Below are 14,197 nucleotides of genomic sequence, written 5' to 3' on the forward strand. Positions count from 1 at the left end.
GTTTGGGTGGTCCTCCCTGCAGTTCGTCAGCGCTTCCCACCAACTTCCAGCGTCCAGCCCGTGCGGGTGACCTGGGGAGTCTGTCCTCGTCCTCTGTGGTCGTGTCACCCCCCAGATCGGCCAGCAGCTCGCTCCCTCCCCGCACACACGTCCACTTCTGGAAGGCGATGTGGCCGTTGCGTCCATGGGTCCAGGAGCGACAGCCCTGGCTGTGCTGTGTGCCCCGGCTATGGCTGAGGAGGACTGTCAGTGGGAAGAGGCCCAGAACCACCCCCAGTACACTGATAACTAGCTTTCCGCCCCTCACCACGGACACTATGGTGGTCACCACGACAGACCTCTGAGAAGAGAAGGTGTGGCCAGGAAGACAGCCCCCCCCACTGACACGTGGCTGGTTGAGGGGCCCCCAGCTGTGCCAGGAAGGCCCAGCAACCCCCTCCCCGGCTGTGGACAGTGCACTGCAGGGTTGGGGCGGTCTAGCCTGGGGCCCCCTCCGAGGCCTCTTCAGCCTCTGACGCACTCATGGTGCTGTGTGCTGGCCAGGGGCTAAGCCATACTGTCACACGCTCTGCGGCATCACACGGCAGGACACAGACACGGCCTGAGGGGCAGATCCAGGTCCTCAGTACTGCAAAGAAACGCAGACCCAGCTGGGTGGCCCTGCCCTGGGAGCAGGCCCGAAGCTGCGAGGGGGCTGCGGAGCTCAGAGTAGAGCCCCATGTCCACAAGGGGCTTGTCACCTGGTTCCCCTGCCTGAAGGACACAGGGGTGTGGGTCTGAGTTAGATGGGGCACTGATGGCCGAGAAAAGGCCCTGTCTTCCCTCCGGGGAGGCCTCCCTGCCTTGAGTTTGGGCTGAGGACCCTGCTCCAGTAAGAGACGCTAGCTTTTGGTTTATTTGAAACTAGAGAATGACTCGAGCCCCACAGACCACACCCAGTGTAGTCAGAGACGGTCCAAGAACAGCCCCGACGGGGTTCCCGTCCTGACCCCAAACCTTCCCAGTGACACTAGAACCACTCCAACCCGAGATGCTCCCTGCCACCAAGTGCCCCAGTGCAGCAGCTCAGGAGGGTGGAGCGCAGACTCGTCCCCTTTCCTCCCAAGTCTGCACACAAGGCGAGGCTGGCCTGCTCCCAGCCTGGGTGGTAACTGTGCACGGCCACAGCTGGCCCCCCGCGACCCCTGCTCAGTCTGGCAGTGACCACTGAAGGCCCGTGGGTCCTGCTGAGAGGGGCCCGCCAAGGCGGTGGCAGAAGAGGGCTCTGGACTCTCCCGTGCTGTCCTGGAAGCCTGAGGGCAGTGAGGTCTTCAGGGAGAGTGTGACTTCCCATAGACTTTCACCTCCGAGGCGGGGCCAGGCTCTGCTGGGCCTCACAGAGGTCCAGGAGTCAGGACCAGACCGGGCAGCAGCGCAGAAGGTGGTGGTCTCCTGCGAGGGGAAGCAGGAGTCAGAGGTAGCCCTGCCTGCAGGAGGAGCGGCCCCAGCCCTCCGTCCCTGACCAGCTCTCACCGATGACACAGAGCCCCTCCTGGGCCCGGGCGAGGGCCACGGTCACTTGGATGGGGTCCGCAATGATGCCCAGGGCGTTTTTCAGCCAGTTCTTAGTCGGTCGCGGGTCTATGTCACTCTTGTCACAGGTGCGGACCATGCTCACTATAACATAGTGCCACTGGCTCCCTTGGAGGCGAGGCGAGTCTGGTGAGGCCCCTGCCACCCACCCACCTGACCCCTCGCGCACAGGCCTCCCGCCTGGTGCCAGCCCCACCCTGACTCTTGGTGATGGAACACACGGTCACTCGTGGAACATCTTCCTGATGCTCAAGTCTCTTGCTGATCTCAGCCAGCTGGGCAATGTAGGGCGTGAGGATGGCAATGTTCTTGGGGCCCACTGTCCCCCTCAGAGGCAGCTCTCTGGCGATGCAGACCTGAGGGACCAGGGGTGCCGGTGAAGCCAGCCCTGATGTCTGTCCCACCCTGGGCTCCCTCAGCGACTCTGCCTCCTCCCCCAGGGAGCCCTCCCAAGCAAGGGGTACCAGGGAGGGCCCGGGGGAGGGCCGCCACCACTGCCATCTCCTCATCCTTCGCCTTGGAATCCTCACCCTCTTTGTCCGTAGACAGCAGCCGGCTCTTCTCTTTGCTCTGCAAGTGGCCAGAGATGACCGAGCAGCCCTTCTCATCAGCGTGGCCCAGGACACTGGGCGGCCTGCCCAGGCCCTGCCAGGTCTTCAGTTCCCTTTCGTAGAACTCCCCTGAGGGGAAGGCACAGATGCGCTCATGCTGGAAGGCAGGGACAGGAGTCAGGGCCAGGCTGGCCCTCGCCCACCTTGGGCCCAAGAGCTCTGGGCACTCAGCATGTGGTACTGCACGTCCCACAGGCAGGCACCCCTGAAGTACCTCTGTCACAGATACCGGTCCAGCCCCAGCTTCTGCAGCAGCTCACTCTTGACCACAGGCCGCAGCTGCTTGTGGTCCCCGAGAAGGACCACCTGGGAGGACAGGCAGGCATGGTCCTGACCCCTCGGCCAGCAGCGCCCCACCCTGGAGCTGCCCACGTATTCCCTGCACCTCTGCACCCCCAGGGACACACGCCTGGGCTCTCAGCTCCTGCTTTACCCACCTTCTCAGCCTGGGAGAAGTTCACCAGGGGAATGACGGTCTCTGGCTCCGAGGCCACACCCGCCTCATCCGCAAGGATCTGCCGGATGTCCAGGTCCCCAAGGCTGGCGGAGCCCGCATGCCAGCACGTGCACAGGACGGTGCAGTGCCGGTCAAGCTCGAATTTCTAAGCCTGCCCTAGGACTTTCCTGTACCTATGGGGACACCATATGGTCGCCCAGGCTGCACCCCTGCACCCTAGGCCAGGAGGCAGCCCCATGGCTTCAGCTGCTTACCAGCTGAGGTCCTCCTTGGAGAAGATCTCCCCTTCCTGCAGCCGGGCACCGAGGCCCTGACGTCAGCCGCATGGGCGTTGGAAGACTGCCGGACCCGGTGATGCAGGGCGATGCTCCTGCGGCGGGTGGCAGTGAGAAGACCTGTGTGAAGCCGTGTTGGCTCCTGCCCGAGGCAGGGCCAGCTGGACAGCCCCCGCCCCTCGCCTCCACCCTGTATAGAACAACAGTGGAGAGGCTGCACCTGAGGGTCTGGCTGGGCCTCCCCACCTGAGGGGTCTTCTTAGGGGGCCCCTGCTGCCCACACCCGGCACTGGGCACTCAGTGGCCTCCTCCTGCTCCCTGTGCACGCGAAGGGGCTTCAGCTTTGCCCTCCTGCTCAGGAGAAGTGCTGGGGAAGCCAGGGTGTGAGTGACAGCTCCCGGACCCAGCTCCCCCGGGCAGAGCCCCTCCGGCTGCCCCGGTGCGCCTGCCAGCACGCCACCGACTGGTTGGAGGGGCTGCAGCACAAGATGGGGGCCCCCACAGCTGGCCACTGTGGGAGCCATAGGCTGGCACCTGCTCCTTGTTTGACGTGCAAAGCCAGTAGGCAGTGTGGACACCCAGCACCGTCTTCCCAGAGCCTGTGGGCAGAGCATGGGTTGAGCAGAGCCCCCACCTGCCTGCCTGGGCAGTCCCACAGCTCCCCCAAGGTGGGTCCCCCCTGGTGGGCCCCAGATGACCGTGAACTGCTTCTTCAGAGCCTCCCTAACGGCCTTGTTCTGGCTTGGGTTCAGCTTGTGATGGCCTCCAGGAATGTCGAAGGCTGGTCATCCAGGAAGCTGCTGGGGGTCCCTGAGGAAGGAGGCAGACCTCTGAGGACTGGCCGGGGCAGGGCCGGAGAGGTGAAGCTGAGGGCTCCCCATCCACCCACCTCTGTGGAGGGGCTGCTGGCTGGCCCTGGGCTATGCTGATGACCCACGGGGATGCACGCTTGAGCCAACGCACAGCTTCTTCTTGGCAGCTGGGGCAGGTGGGGGTGAAGATGGATACCAGACACCAGCAGGATCTTCCCGGGCAAGGAGCACTGCCCACGGGCCACCACCCCAGAAGGAGACGGGGGTTCCCAGCACACCCAGCCCACCCGCCAGCCTCTCCCCGGAAGCCACTCACAGGCCCCGGGCGGTGAAGCGGCCCCAGGCCTCAGCACCTCTTCCAGAACCACACCCATGGCCACGTGCTGAAGGAGGAAGGGCACCTGCTTAGGTGCATCCCGCAGGTCGGCCCAGCCCTCCTTTGGGCTCCAGTCCTCCGCCAGCCCGGGTGTCACCCAGGTATGTGTGTCGGGGTCATTGTTTCGGACAGGGATGACGCAGCTGGCCGGGGGGCGTGGTGTGGCCAGCAGCCCTTCGAATCGGATGCACGGGTAGCAGTGGCCAAAGCTGATGTCAATGCCATGCTCCCGGAGGAAGGCGGGCTCCAGGCAGAAGGTGCCCTGCAGCTGCCCCTGGGGCGTCTGCTCCGCCCCACAGGGTATGGCCACATCCTGCAAAGTCACAGGATCGTTCTAAGCCTGGAGTCAGCGTGGGCAGCCGACTCCAGGCTTAGTCTTCCACGTCCTGGTGCCAGTCCCGACCCCCCTGGGGCACACAGGGCGAGAAGCCGTCCCCTGGCTGCTCCACGTGCTCCAGGCAAAGGCTGAGGTCAGGCGCCACAGACCACAGCTGCGGGACCGGCTCCAGGAGCCTACGCTACAGGGCGGCACTGAGCTGGAGCTGTACGTGCAGTGTATCCCCACTACCAGCTCCCGGGCTGCCTCCACGAAGGGCCGCAGGCGCTCCACCTCGCCTGTCCCGGCTCCTGCTGCTGGGGCTCGAAGCTGGGCTCGCCCCACTGTCCACCCTCGGCTTCTTCATCAGCCTCAGCAGCTGCTGCCACTGGGTGGCGTCCACAGGCTGGACACATGGGTCAAGCGGGGTGCCGGGCAGTGGGGGGCACCGCCCACCGGCCTGCGTGGAGTAAGCGTGGTGCCGCCATAGGAGCTGCAGCTGCAGCCACTGGCCAGCCACAGAAGTGCCTGGCCGGCCGCAGGGGTGCGTAGCCGGCTGCAGGGGTGCTTGGGTGGCTGCAGGGAGCTGCAGTGCACGGGGTCGAGGTCCAGAAGGGTCTTGTGGCTGGCTGGGAAGAACAGCTTGAAGCAGGTGTCCTCCGCGGCCACCACAAAGCCCAGCTTGCTTTGCGGTTGGGTCTTGAGCCGGGTGGCCAGGTTCAGGCCGCGAGCCCAGCGCTGGAAGTTCTGGGCGCACCTGTACTGGCCACTGAAGTCCTGGCAGAGCTCGTCAATGTCTCCGGGCGTGCAGGGGGACCCTCCTTGGCCCAGTGCCAGCAGGATCTGCCGCTGCAGCACCACATCCAAGTACCTGCAAATGGGTGAGGTGGCCCAGGTGTACCTGTCCACCTGCAGCAGGTAGTGGCCATCCAGCTCCATGCCCTGGCGGCTGAAGACTGTGCGGCCTTGGGCCCTGCACAAGTCAAGGAGGGCAGGAGCCAGGCAAGGGTGCACATCGTCCGTGGCGATGAGATCCGCCAGTCAGATGAAGCCCTGGGCGTGGGCTGCAAGCTGGAGTTACCTCTAGACGGAGACCAGGACGTGGAGCTGCAGGTCTGGGGAGATGTAGGAGCTGAAGCTGCCCAGCCGGTGGTGGCAGAGGTGTGGGGACAATGGCACCCAGTCCTCCTGGTCCTGGCTCAGGGCTCGGAGCCAGCTGAAGCTGGGCTCGCGCTGCACCCGCAAGGGTGTGACCCCCTTTGTACCCTCACTGTCCACCAGGAATTTGGCCACCTGGCTGTTGAACTGGACCATGTACTCCTCGACCATCCTGTGGGCCACGCGGAGGCCCAGCACGCTGTCCCCGTCAGCTGCTTGTAATGACCGTCGCCCCTGAGGCGGCGCTGGCGCAGCAGGCGGGAGAAGTAGCACGCGGCTGCCACGCAGGCGTGCACAGAGTCCAGGCAGGCTGGCAGCTTGAGGCCGGCGCCCCGGTGCCCCCGGTCACCAGCTCCGCCTCCGTACGGGTCAGCTGGTGGTCAGAGCAGATCACAGCGGGTGCAGAGCACTCGCTCTTGAGCTGGCTGCTGCCCTTCTCGGTCGTCAGGAAGCGGGAGACGGCTAGGTGGTGCTGGCCTGGCAGGAGGCTGGCTGGCAGCATGGACCCTGCTCCTGGTCAGGGGCGTAGATGGTGGCCCCCCCCCGCCTGCAGGCCTCCAGGCCCAGCGCCCTCATCCCTGGGCATGCAGCTGGCCATGTCAGCGATGTGCGTGGCCACCTCATACATGGGGCCCCGGTCCTGGGCGCTGATGGCGCCGTCCAGGTTGCAGGTGAGCGGGGGTCCACGGCGAAGGCCAGGAAGCTGCTGCAGCCCTCCAGGCAGCTGGGCGCCCGGCTGAGCTCAGCGTGGTGCCTGTGCAGCGCCTCCGCGGACCGAGGCCGGGTGTGGGGAGGCTCCTTCAGCCTGCAGGCCAGGTCCAAGATTTGGAGACTGCTCCCAGGTGGTGGCCTCGGGCAGCACCTTTAGGACGCCCAGTGGGTAGTAGAAGTGCTCCCACCACAGAAGGACACACACCCAGAAGAGGCGGCAGTGCCGGGCCTCCACCGAGAGCGGCTCGTGCCCCACGCGCTGCACGCGGCCCTGCAGAAGGTGGTGGACAGGCACCTGCAGTGGGTCCTGCAGCCCAGCCACGAAGACCTTGGTGGCACAGCCATTGACGGGGGTCATGACGCAGGGGTCCCACTCGTCCACATGGCACACGAACGCCAGCTGGCGATGCTCCCTCTGATGAATGCTCAGCACGCAGCCCTGAGGCCACCCGGCCCAGCTGAGGACCTGCACCAGCGCCTCGTCCCCAGGGAATGCCATCCCGCAGTGCAGGCGGCCCTTGAGCTGGTTGGGCCCAAACTTCCCATCGTCCAGCGGACGCTCTCACCTCCCGGAGGCTCTCTCGCAGGAAGGCGCAGCGGCAGTGCTGCTGGGGCCACTTGTGGAGAAGTTTCTGCTGTTTGGCTTCCGGCAGGTTCACATACTGCCACGCCGGCTGGGGAGACAAGGGCCGGGCGAAGCTGTCCAGCAGCCCATCCTCCTGGACGGTCACTGTCACGTCCCGGGGGTGGTCCAGGAGCTGCTGCGGGCGGGGCTCGTTGCTGCCGAGCTCCCTGTCAGAAGGCCAAAAGCCCACAGGGCCCTCGGGCTCCCTGATCTCTGGGGCTGACGGTCCTGCCACAGCGCCTCTGGGGACCATGCCCCTCCCACATGTGCTGTGGCCCACCCCCCACTACCCCCTCCTCTGGAACAGTGTCCTTGGCATCTGCTGCCACAAACCTTTCTGTTTCTTGGGCCGCAGGCTGCCAGCAGCTGGCCCAGCTCTGCTTCTGGATCTGCTCCAGCGACAGGCCCTCGGGGCAGACGGCGCCGTGCTCCACACACTCACGGAGGAAGCTCCCCCAGAGCTTGCTGCAAGCCTTCAGGGAGCAGAGGGCCACAGCGTCGCCCACGCCGCCACCTGGGCCTGCGTGTGGGTCGTGACGGTGCTGAGCACGCGGGCGTCCGTGAAGCACCCTGGGGCCGGTGCCCCCGGCTCAGCAGGCTGCGGGTGGTGTGCAGCGCGCCCAGCACCACCACCCGGAAGTCCCGCCTGAGAGGGGGGCAGTTACAGGGTCAGGCTGGGCCAGAAGAGGGAGAGGAAGGGAGGGGGGAGGGGAGGGGGAGGGGACAGGAGGGGAGGGGAGGGGCCCCGCTTCCCCCAGCACCGATCACCCACCTGGCAGATTCTCAAAGCTGCCCACAGACACCTGGCCCAGGTCCCTCTTCCTCAGCTCCTGCCTCAGCGCACTCACTGGAGACACACCACCAGGTCAGGTGAGGGGCCCCAATGAGGCATAGCGTCCCCTGCCAAGGACAGGACCCTGGCTCCCAGGTCCTGGGAGGTGAGTATCTGAATATCTCAGACCCTCGTATGGAAGGAAAGCAGACAGAGGAGGCCTACCAGGCCACAGGCGGAGGGAGGCTTCCCCGGGAAACGGGGCTTGGGGGAAGCTGCCCTGGGCAGCAGGGTCTCACCTGGGCCCTGTGGGACACAACGCGGTGCTCCTCTGCTCCCGGTGGCCCCAGCACTGGGGCCAGGAGTTACAGACCTCCTGTACCTTCTCGACAACCTGAAGAACCTCGGCTGCATTCAGCCAAGACGTCGTGGAGACGTCGCACTGGAGCTGCCCACCACGCAGCAGAACTGGAGCGGGTACCACCGGGGTGGCCAGGGATCTTGCCGCTGGCCTGGATGGAGCGGCCGCTGGCTAGGGAGACGTGGTCGAAGACAAAGCAGACAACGGTCTGGGTGGAGCAGTAATTCTTGTACAAAATAATGCAGCTCCTCTGGGCGACCTGGAGTGTTTGCTGCCAGTGGTGCTCGAAGAGGCGGTGCAGCAGCATGTCTGGCCCCCGGGCGCCCTACCACACTGAAGAGCCGGGGCGTGCCCTGCACGTGGTTGCCCGCCAGCACCACTCGGGTGCCGGGCGCAGCGTAACGCAGCGGGGTGAGCGTCTCCCACTCCAGCATCTGGGAGGCCTGGTCAATGAGGATGTGGGAAAAGAAGCCAATGGGCACCCCGAGCTCGTGTGTCTGGGAGGTGCTGGCCAACACAATGTGGTGCCGCTCCATGTCGGCAGGCGAAAGGCCTGGTGGTCCTCGGTCAGGCAGCAGTACCTCAGCGTGGCCGCGTCCGTCAGGCTGGGCGGGCAGTCCGTGTGCACCACCCAGAGGGGAGCGGCCTCAGGGTGACTGCTGCTGACGTAGGGGCGGAAATACTCCACAGTGTAGGTGTCAGCCGCCCTGTGGTGGAGAAGGGCACAGCGCCTGTCTGCTAAAGTGCCTCCCGTGCGCCCCCCCTGCCCAGACAACAGGCAGTCCGACCCTGCAGCAGAGGGGACAGACAGAGAAGCAGGAGGTCAGTGCCCGATGAGAACCAGACAGCAGCAGAGCCCTGGGGAGGGCGCAGCATGGGCCGGGCCACCAGGGCGGCCCGAGACTGGGTTGACCCTGAGCAGCCAGGGAGCAGCAAGACCTGGCACCACCTCTCCGAAGGAGACAGGACCACCAGCTAGGGCCTCTGCCTGACACGGGCCCCTGGAGCCCCAGTCCTGTAACCAGTCAGCCCTGGCAGAGATGGGGAGCCCCGTGCTGGAGCAGCTGTCCATCTGGGGGGAACTATGACAGGATTTTCAGAACACCCAAGTCTCGCCCCAGGAAATGCTGGGGTGGGGGTCAAGCCACAACCCTACCCACCACTCTGCCTGGCCCATGTTCCTCTGTGGACAGGAGACCATGCACCGGGCTTGAAGCACAGGCGTCCCCTGTCCTCAGCCCGGTACTGACTGTCAGGGAGACTCTCAAGTGGCTGGGACTGGCCCCAGGGGCTTCACTGCCACCAGCCCAGCCCCCACCCTCTCCTGGAACTAGCCGCTGAGATCTCCAGTGAACCTGGGAACCAGCCCGAACCCCAGACCCCCAGGTCCCTCCTCTTCTCCTGGGGCGAGGCCGGGGAGCGGGGAGAGCAGCCCAGCGGCCCCAGCTCACCTGTTGGTTCGCGTACAGAGGAGCACCTTACGAGGGGCTGGCAGGCGACCTCCAGGGAGGCCATGGCCAGCGTGTAGGTCTTGCCCGTGCCAGAGGGGCCACAGACGAGCAGAGGCGCAACAGGCTGCCCCTACCCCAGGGCTGGTCCCTGTGATGACCGCCACAGCCTGCTTCTGCCTGCGGTTGCCCTGCAGTGTGGGTGAGACAGGCCCAGGGCAGGGCAGGGTGCAGGCTGACAGGTCAGGAACCACCAGGCCCTCCTCTGGCAGTGCGTCCACTGCCCGGTGCCAGAGGTGGAAGGGCAGCAGATCAATCTGGAACTGCACTTCCAAGATGGGGCGCCCAGGCTTGGGCTGTAGCCCCAGGGCCGCGCAACAGTGGGCAGGCAGCAGCAGCCACAGCACCTGCCCCGAGTTGGGCCGCGTCTCCACCCACACCCCGCACACCCTGGGATCAGGCCCAGGCACGGGGGCCACGAGCGCCTTCTCAGCAGAAAGCCCTCGTCCACGTCAGGCATCGAGGAGGGGATGGGGGTCTCAGTGTGCAGGGCTCCCCGTGGCGGCAAGAGTGCGTCCAGGACTGACGTCTCCTGTGCTGTCCGACAGTTCAGCCTAGGGGGAGAACATGGGTCGGCTGACCAGGCCCGCGGTGCTGCAGCGGGCACCAGGCAGCCCCTGCCCCCGCCGGCCCCACTCACTTGGCCACCGGGTGTCGCTGAGCAGCCTCCTCCTCACACAGAGCCCAGTGCAGCTGCTGCCGGGGCCGGTGGGAAAGATGGGGCCCTGGTCAGGGGACTCCAGGGCTGGAGCAGGCCCCGTGGACTTGGCCACCTGGGCACCGCCATCCTCTCCAAGCCAGGCACCACGTGGCGGTTGCCTGTGTTCCAGCGGTCCGGCTCCTCAGGGAGGTGGCCAGGTGGGCGTCGCCCAGGGCCCCGGAAGTGCTCCCAGCCCGCCTGCAACTCCAGCTTCCTAAGCAGCACCGGCCGGCAGCCAAAATCAAAGACCACCCATTGCTCGAAGGTGCCTGGGGAAGCGCTCTGCCCGAGCACCCCACCCGGAACATGGCCAGACAGCCGGGCACGCAGAAGTGCTCTCTCTGGGCAAAGACCCGGCCTGTTGAGAGGCTGGGGGCCACCGTGAGAAGTCTGCTCCAAGGTCTTGCTTGAGCAGGGCCACACATCGCAGGGGCTCTTGGGGCAGAAGATGGATGGTGAGGTGGCCCCTGGAATCCACCCTGCCCATCAAGGTCCAGGCTGCAGCACTGACCCCTCCCTTCCCTCCTGGCTGTGACCCCAGCAGGGCCCTTGGCCTCTTTGAACCATGAGGCTTCCTCTGCAAGATGGGGTCACTGAGCCAGCCTGGATAGCCATTGTGGCCCAGGTGATGGGGGCAGTGTGGGGCGCTCAGTGGGGACCAGCCCAGCACTCCCTCTCTGCACCAACCCCAGCGGGAGACACAGGCTTGCTTCAGATCCCAGACTCAGGAGAGGCTGCCCAGGGCAGAGCTCCGGACCCCAGACCCCAGCTGCCCCCTGACTGTGCAGCTGCTCACCTCAGAATAGATGTTGAAGGTCCAGGCGTGCGCCGCCTGCCGTTCCCAAGTCCACCGCACCAGGGGCCGCTTGCAGCCGACAGATACATGGTCAAGGGTCTCGGCCAACTGCCCAGGAAGCCAGGGGTCAGCAGGGCAACCCTGGGTCAGCTCTGCCCCCATTCTCACAGCCCCCACTTACCACCAGTACCTCACCGGCACTGTCCTGGCACTCAGCCAGCAGCTTCTCGCAGTGAGACCCCAGCCCATCCTGCCAGGCCGCTGACCACCTCAGCTTCACGGTCCAGAATTCTGGGTCCACTCCTGCAGCTCTTGCTTTGCACCTTGTTTCAGAAGTCCCCGAACTCACAGAGGCTGGGCCTGGCGGGAGCAGGGGTGATCAGCAGGCCACACGGGGGTGAGGGCCCTCAGCCCAACACTGACCCATCCACGTTGGGGAGCAAAGCTGATACCAGGCAGAGGGCAGGGAGCACCCCCATCCCACCCACTGCTGCACACCCAGAACCCGGCAGGAGTGGCCTCCGTGGACCCCCCTTCTCCACCCCTCAGAGGCCACACAGAAGACAGGGAATCCTGGTTCCAGCTGAAGGGGGTTCATCCCCCATCCCCAAACCCCGCTTTCCTGTCCTTACCGCAGGCAGAGCTCCAGAGGGGCGAGCCCAGTAGGCAGGCTGTGGTGCTTCAAGGGCACGACTAGTTTCGATTCCAGTATCTGTGCATGCTCCAAGGAGGAGCAGTGGTTCTCGGAGGCCTCCTGGGAGTGGCAGGTGACAGGCAGGCATGGCAGTCCAGCTGGACTCTGGGGCGCTGCCCATAGGGGGCTGTGTGCCCATCCCCACTGAGGGCAAGGGCCGTGAGCAGGCCCTTCCGACCGAGCTGGGCCTCCCACACAGGCACCTCCACAGTGTTGTGATCACAGCGGCGGCGGGACATGCCGTGCCGGCACCAACACCCTCGCTACACGCATTCGCAGTAGGCCAGGGGCTGGTGGCCCCAGACACCTACCTGCACCACCAGGACTTGTTTTCGACAGCCCCCCGTGCTCACATGAGCCAGGAGAGTGGGGCAGTTCCCATGATCGGGGCACCAGCCTTGGGGCTCCACTGGACAGATGCGCGGGGGGCGGTGCTGGAAGCAGGGAGAGCGGAGTGTCTGGAAGGGGCCACCAAACTCCGCGAGGATGGCATCAGCCGGGGCCAGCGGCTTCCCCTGGGCCGCGCCGCTCTGCGCCCCCACCTTCACCCACAGGTGGCCGACGTTGTGCTCGAGCTCAAAGGGCCAGACTAGCGCCCCCTCGGGGCTCCTGGCGAAGGTGCACCGGTTGCCGTGGCGCCTGCAGCCAAGCCCCGGGCTGTAGTAGCGGCAGACCTCACCGTGCACAGGCTGCGGGAAGCTGGGCGGGCAGTCCACCTTGCGCTAGACACTGCTCTCGGAGGCTCTCTTCAGGCGGGCCAGCAGGATGTCCCAGGCACAGCTGTGCTCCACCCTGCTCTGCAGATAGGTGCTCTCACTGAGATGTGGGGTGCAGCAGGAGCAGGCCAGACACAGGTCCACCAGGGCGCACAGGCTGGCCAGGGACGGCTCCTGGGTGGCCTTGGGGCTGGTGGGCTGTGTGACGGACCCTGGCAACTCCATCTCTGCTGCTGGCCTGGCTCCGGGGGCCCTCTGGGGATGTTCACCAAAAGTGGGAAATCTGGGGCAAGAGCAAGGAGTGAGGTCAGGAGAGCTGTACGCCCTGGGTCCAGGCTCAGACACACTCTCCTCTCCCACAGGCCAGGGGCCAAGGGAGCAGCAGCAGGGTCGAGAATTCTGCTAACGTGACGGGAGAGGGGTGTCTAGTCCAGGGAAGCTGGGCCCCATGATGCTGACCTGACTGAGACCAGCCCAGCCCTGGCCTCTTGAAGGGTCTCTGGGTCCTGCCCACAAGAAGCCAGGCAGGCTGCACGGGAAGGAGGCTGCCCAGAGACCAGGGAGAGCCCTGGGAACCCAGGGCTCCCGGCGCCACCCCCCAGAAGCCCCGCTTCCAGGCCTTTGCATTCCAAGGTCCCTCGGGCTCTGGGTCTCCTGACTCTCCCAAGGACAGCACCCCTTTTTCTGTGACATGAAGGTTGTCTCCTGGGAACAAGGCACCCACACCTGCCTGGATGGGGCCGTGGGAGGGGTCAGGAGAACAGAGCAGGTGGGAGGCAGGACCAGCAGCACCAGGGCTGCAGGAGGAAGCCGGACGGCGGGGAAGGGGTGGTGCCCAGCATAGCTGGGACTGAAACTGGTCCCTGCAGACACTGCTGGGCCTCAAAGGGAACTTCCGAGGGAAAGTTTGAGAGCGACACGAAGATGATGTTTGACAAGGAAATGATGGAGCCCTGAGCGCCCTGGGCTGGAGAACCCTCCTGCTCCAGGGATGCCAAACCAGGGGCCGTCTGCAAATAGGGGTAAATGAGGGAATGCAGGAACAGGAAGAGCCGCCAAGAAGCGGCAGTTCAGCAGTAAGAGCCCTAGTTCCTCCTCAAGGGACACCTGGACAGCTGACACGGTCTTGAGCTCTGCAGGAGCCAAGGCCCCACCAGGTGGAGGGCGGGTTGATGCTGACTGACTCTCCTGGCTTCAATCAGCCAAAGCGTGGACTCCGTCGACCCTGGCCCCAAATCTGCTGAATTCTCCTTTGTTTGGGCCCCTTAACGAACACGCGCGCGCCCTCAGCTTAAGATTCCCCAGTTTCGCTGCTGAGGACACACTGCGTGGGATTCCTGCTGCCCTGACCTGCTGCAGCTAGTAACTGCTTCCTCCTCTCGATCTCTGGCTCAACACCAAGAGGTAAAGTCCGCTTTGGGTAACAAAATGTTCTGGCATAGTTTTTCCCAAGAGCACTTGTTAAAGAAGGAAACAATTGTACAAAACTTGCTTACAAAAATCAGAAGTACGAACAGAGAGACAACAACAGCAGCAGAAGTCAGAAGCAAGCCACGGGGCTGGGACGGAAGGCAGCCTGACCCTGCTGTGCTCCGAGGTCACGTCACACGCCTGCGTCCTGCTCGGCGGGAAGGAAGAGTGTGCAGAAGGCGTCTCAGCACATGCACATCGTGACCTGTCCTCCAGGCCCTCTCTGGGTTGATGGGAGGGAAGGGGGCAGGGCACAGCCTTCAGAAG

General features: G+C 65.2%; 1 protein-coding gene across 1 annotated transcript in view; it reads right to left on the bottom strand.

The window, feature by feature from the left end:
• HELZ2 (helicase with zinc finger 2) overlaps positions 1-14,197 on the bottom strand; it is a 26,328-nt gene continuing 12,131 nt past the window's right edge. The window contains 43 exon segments of the mRNA XM_072943538.1: positions 1-1,431; positions 1,513-1,680; positions 1,769-1,928; positions 2,062-2,280; positions 2,349-2,489; positions 2,621-2,813; positions 2,895-2,949; positions 2,952-3,010; positions 3,136-3,175; positions 3,178-3,282; positions 3,369-3,407; positions 3,410-3,517; positions 3,598-3,696; positions 3,744-4,438; positions 4,440-4,932; positions 4,935-5,792; positions 5,795-5,923; positions 5,926-6,252; positions 6,255-6,348; positions 6,350-6,845; positions 6,847-7,119; positions 7,178-7,424; positions 7,427-7,504; positions 7,507-7,559; positions 7,682-7,756; positions 7,985-8,132; positions 8,135-8,170; positions 8,173-8,351; positions 8,353-8,581; positions 8,584-8,753; positions 9,498-9,531; positions 9,534-9,624; positions 9,626-9,978; positions 9,981-10,108; positions 10,195-10,258; positions 10,261-10,356; positions 10,359-10,553; positions 10,556-10,636; positions 10,639-10,687; positions 11,051-11,158; positions 11,241-11,373; positions 11,683-11,804; positions 12,056-12,743. Of these exon segments, the coding sequence (XP_072799639.1) occupies positions 1,340-1,431; positions 1,513-1,680; positions 1,769-1,928; positions 2,062-2,280; positions 2,349-2,489; positions 2,621-2,813; positions 2,895-2,949; positions 2,952-3,010; positions 3,136-3,175; positions 3,178-3,282; positions 3,369-3,407; positions 3,410-3,517; positions 3,598-3,696; positions 3,744-4,438; positions 4,440-4,932; positions 4,935-5,792; positions 5,795-5,923; positions 5,926-6,252; positions 6,255-6,348; positions 6,350-6,845; positions 6,847-7,119; positions 7,178-7,424; positions 7,427-7,504; positions 7,507-7,559; positions 7,682-7,756; positions 7,985-8,132; positions 8,135-8,170; positions 8,173-8,351; positions 8,353-8,581; positions 8,584-8,753; positions 9,498-9,531; positions 9,534-9,624; positions 9,626-9,978; positions 9,981-10,108; positions 10,195-10,258; positions 10,261-10,356; positions 10,359-10,553; positions 10,556-10,636; positions 10,639-10,687; positions 11,051-11,158; positions 11,241-11,373; positions 11,683-11,804; positions 12,056-12,743 (8,200 nt within the window). The 3' untranslated portion in view covers positions 1-1,339.

This window comes from Vicugna pacos, chromosome 19 (genome assembly GCF_048564905.1).
Source record: "Vicugna pacos chromosome 19, VicPac4, whole genome shotgun sequence".
Taxonomy (NCBI): domain Eukaryota; kingdom Metazoa; phylum Chordata; class Mammalia; order Artiodactyla; family Camelidae; genus Vicugna; species Vicugna pacos.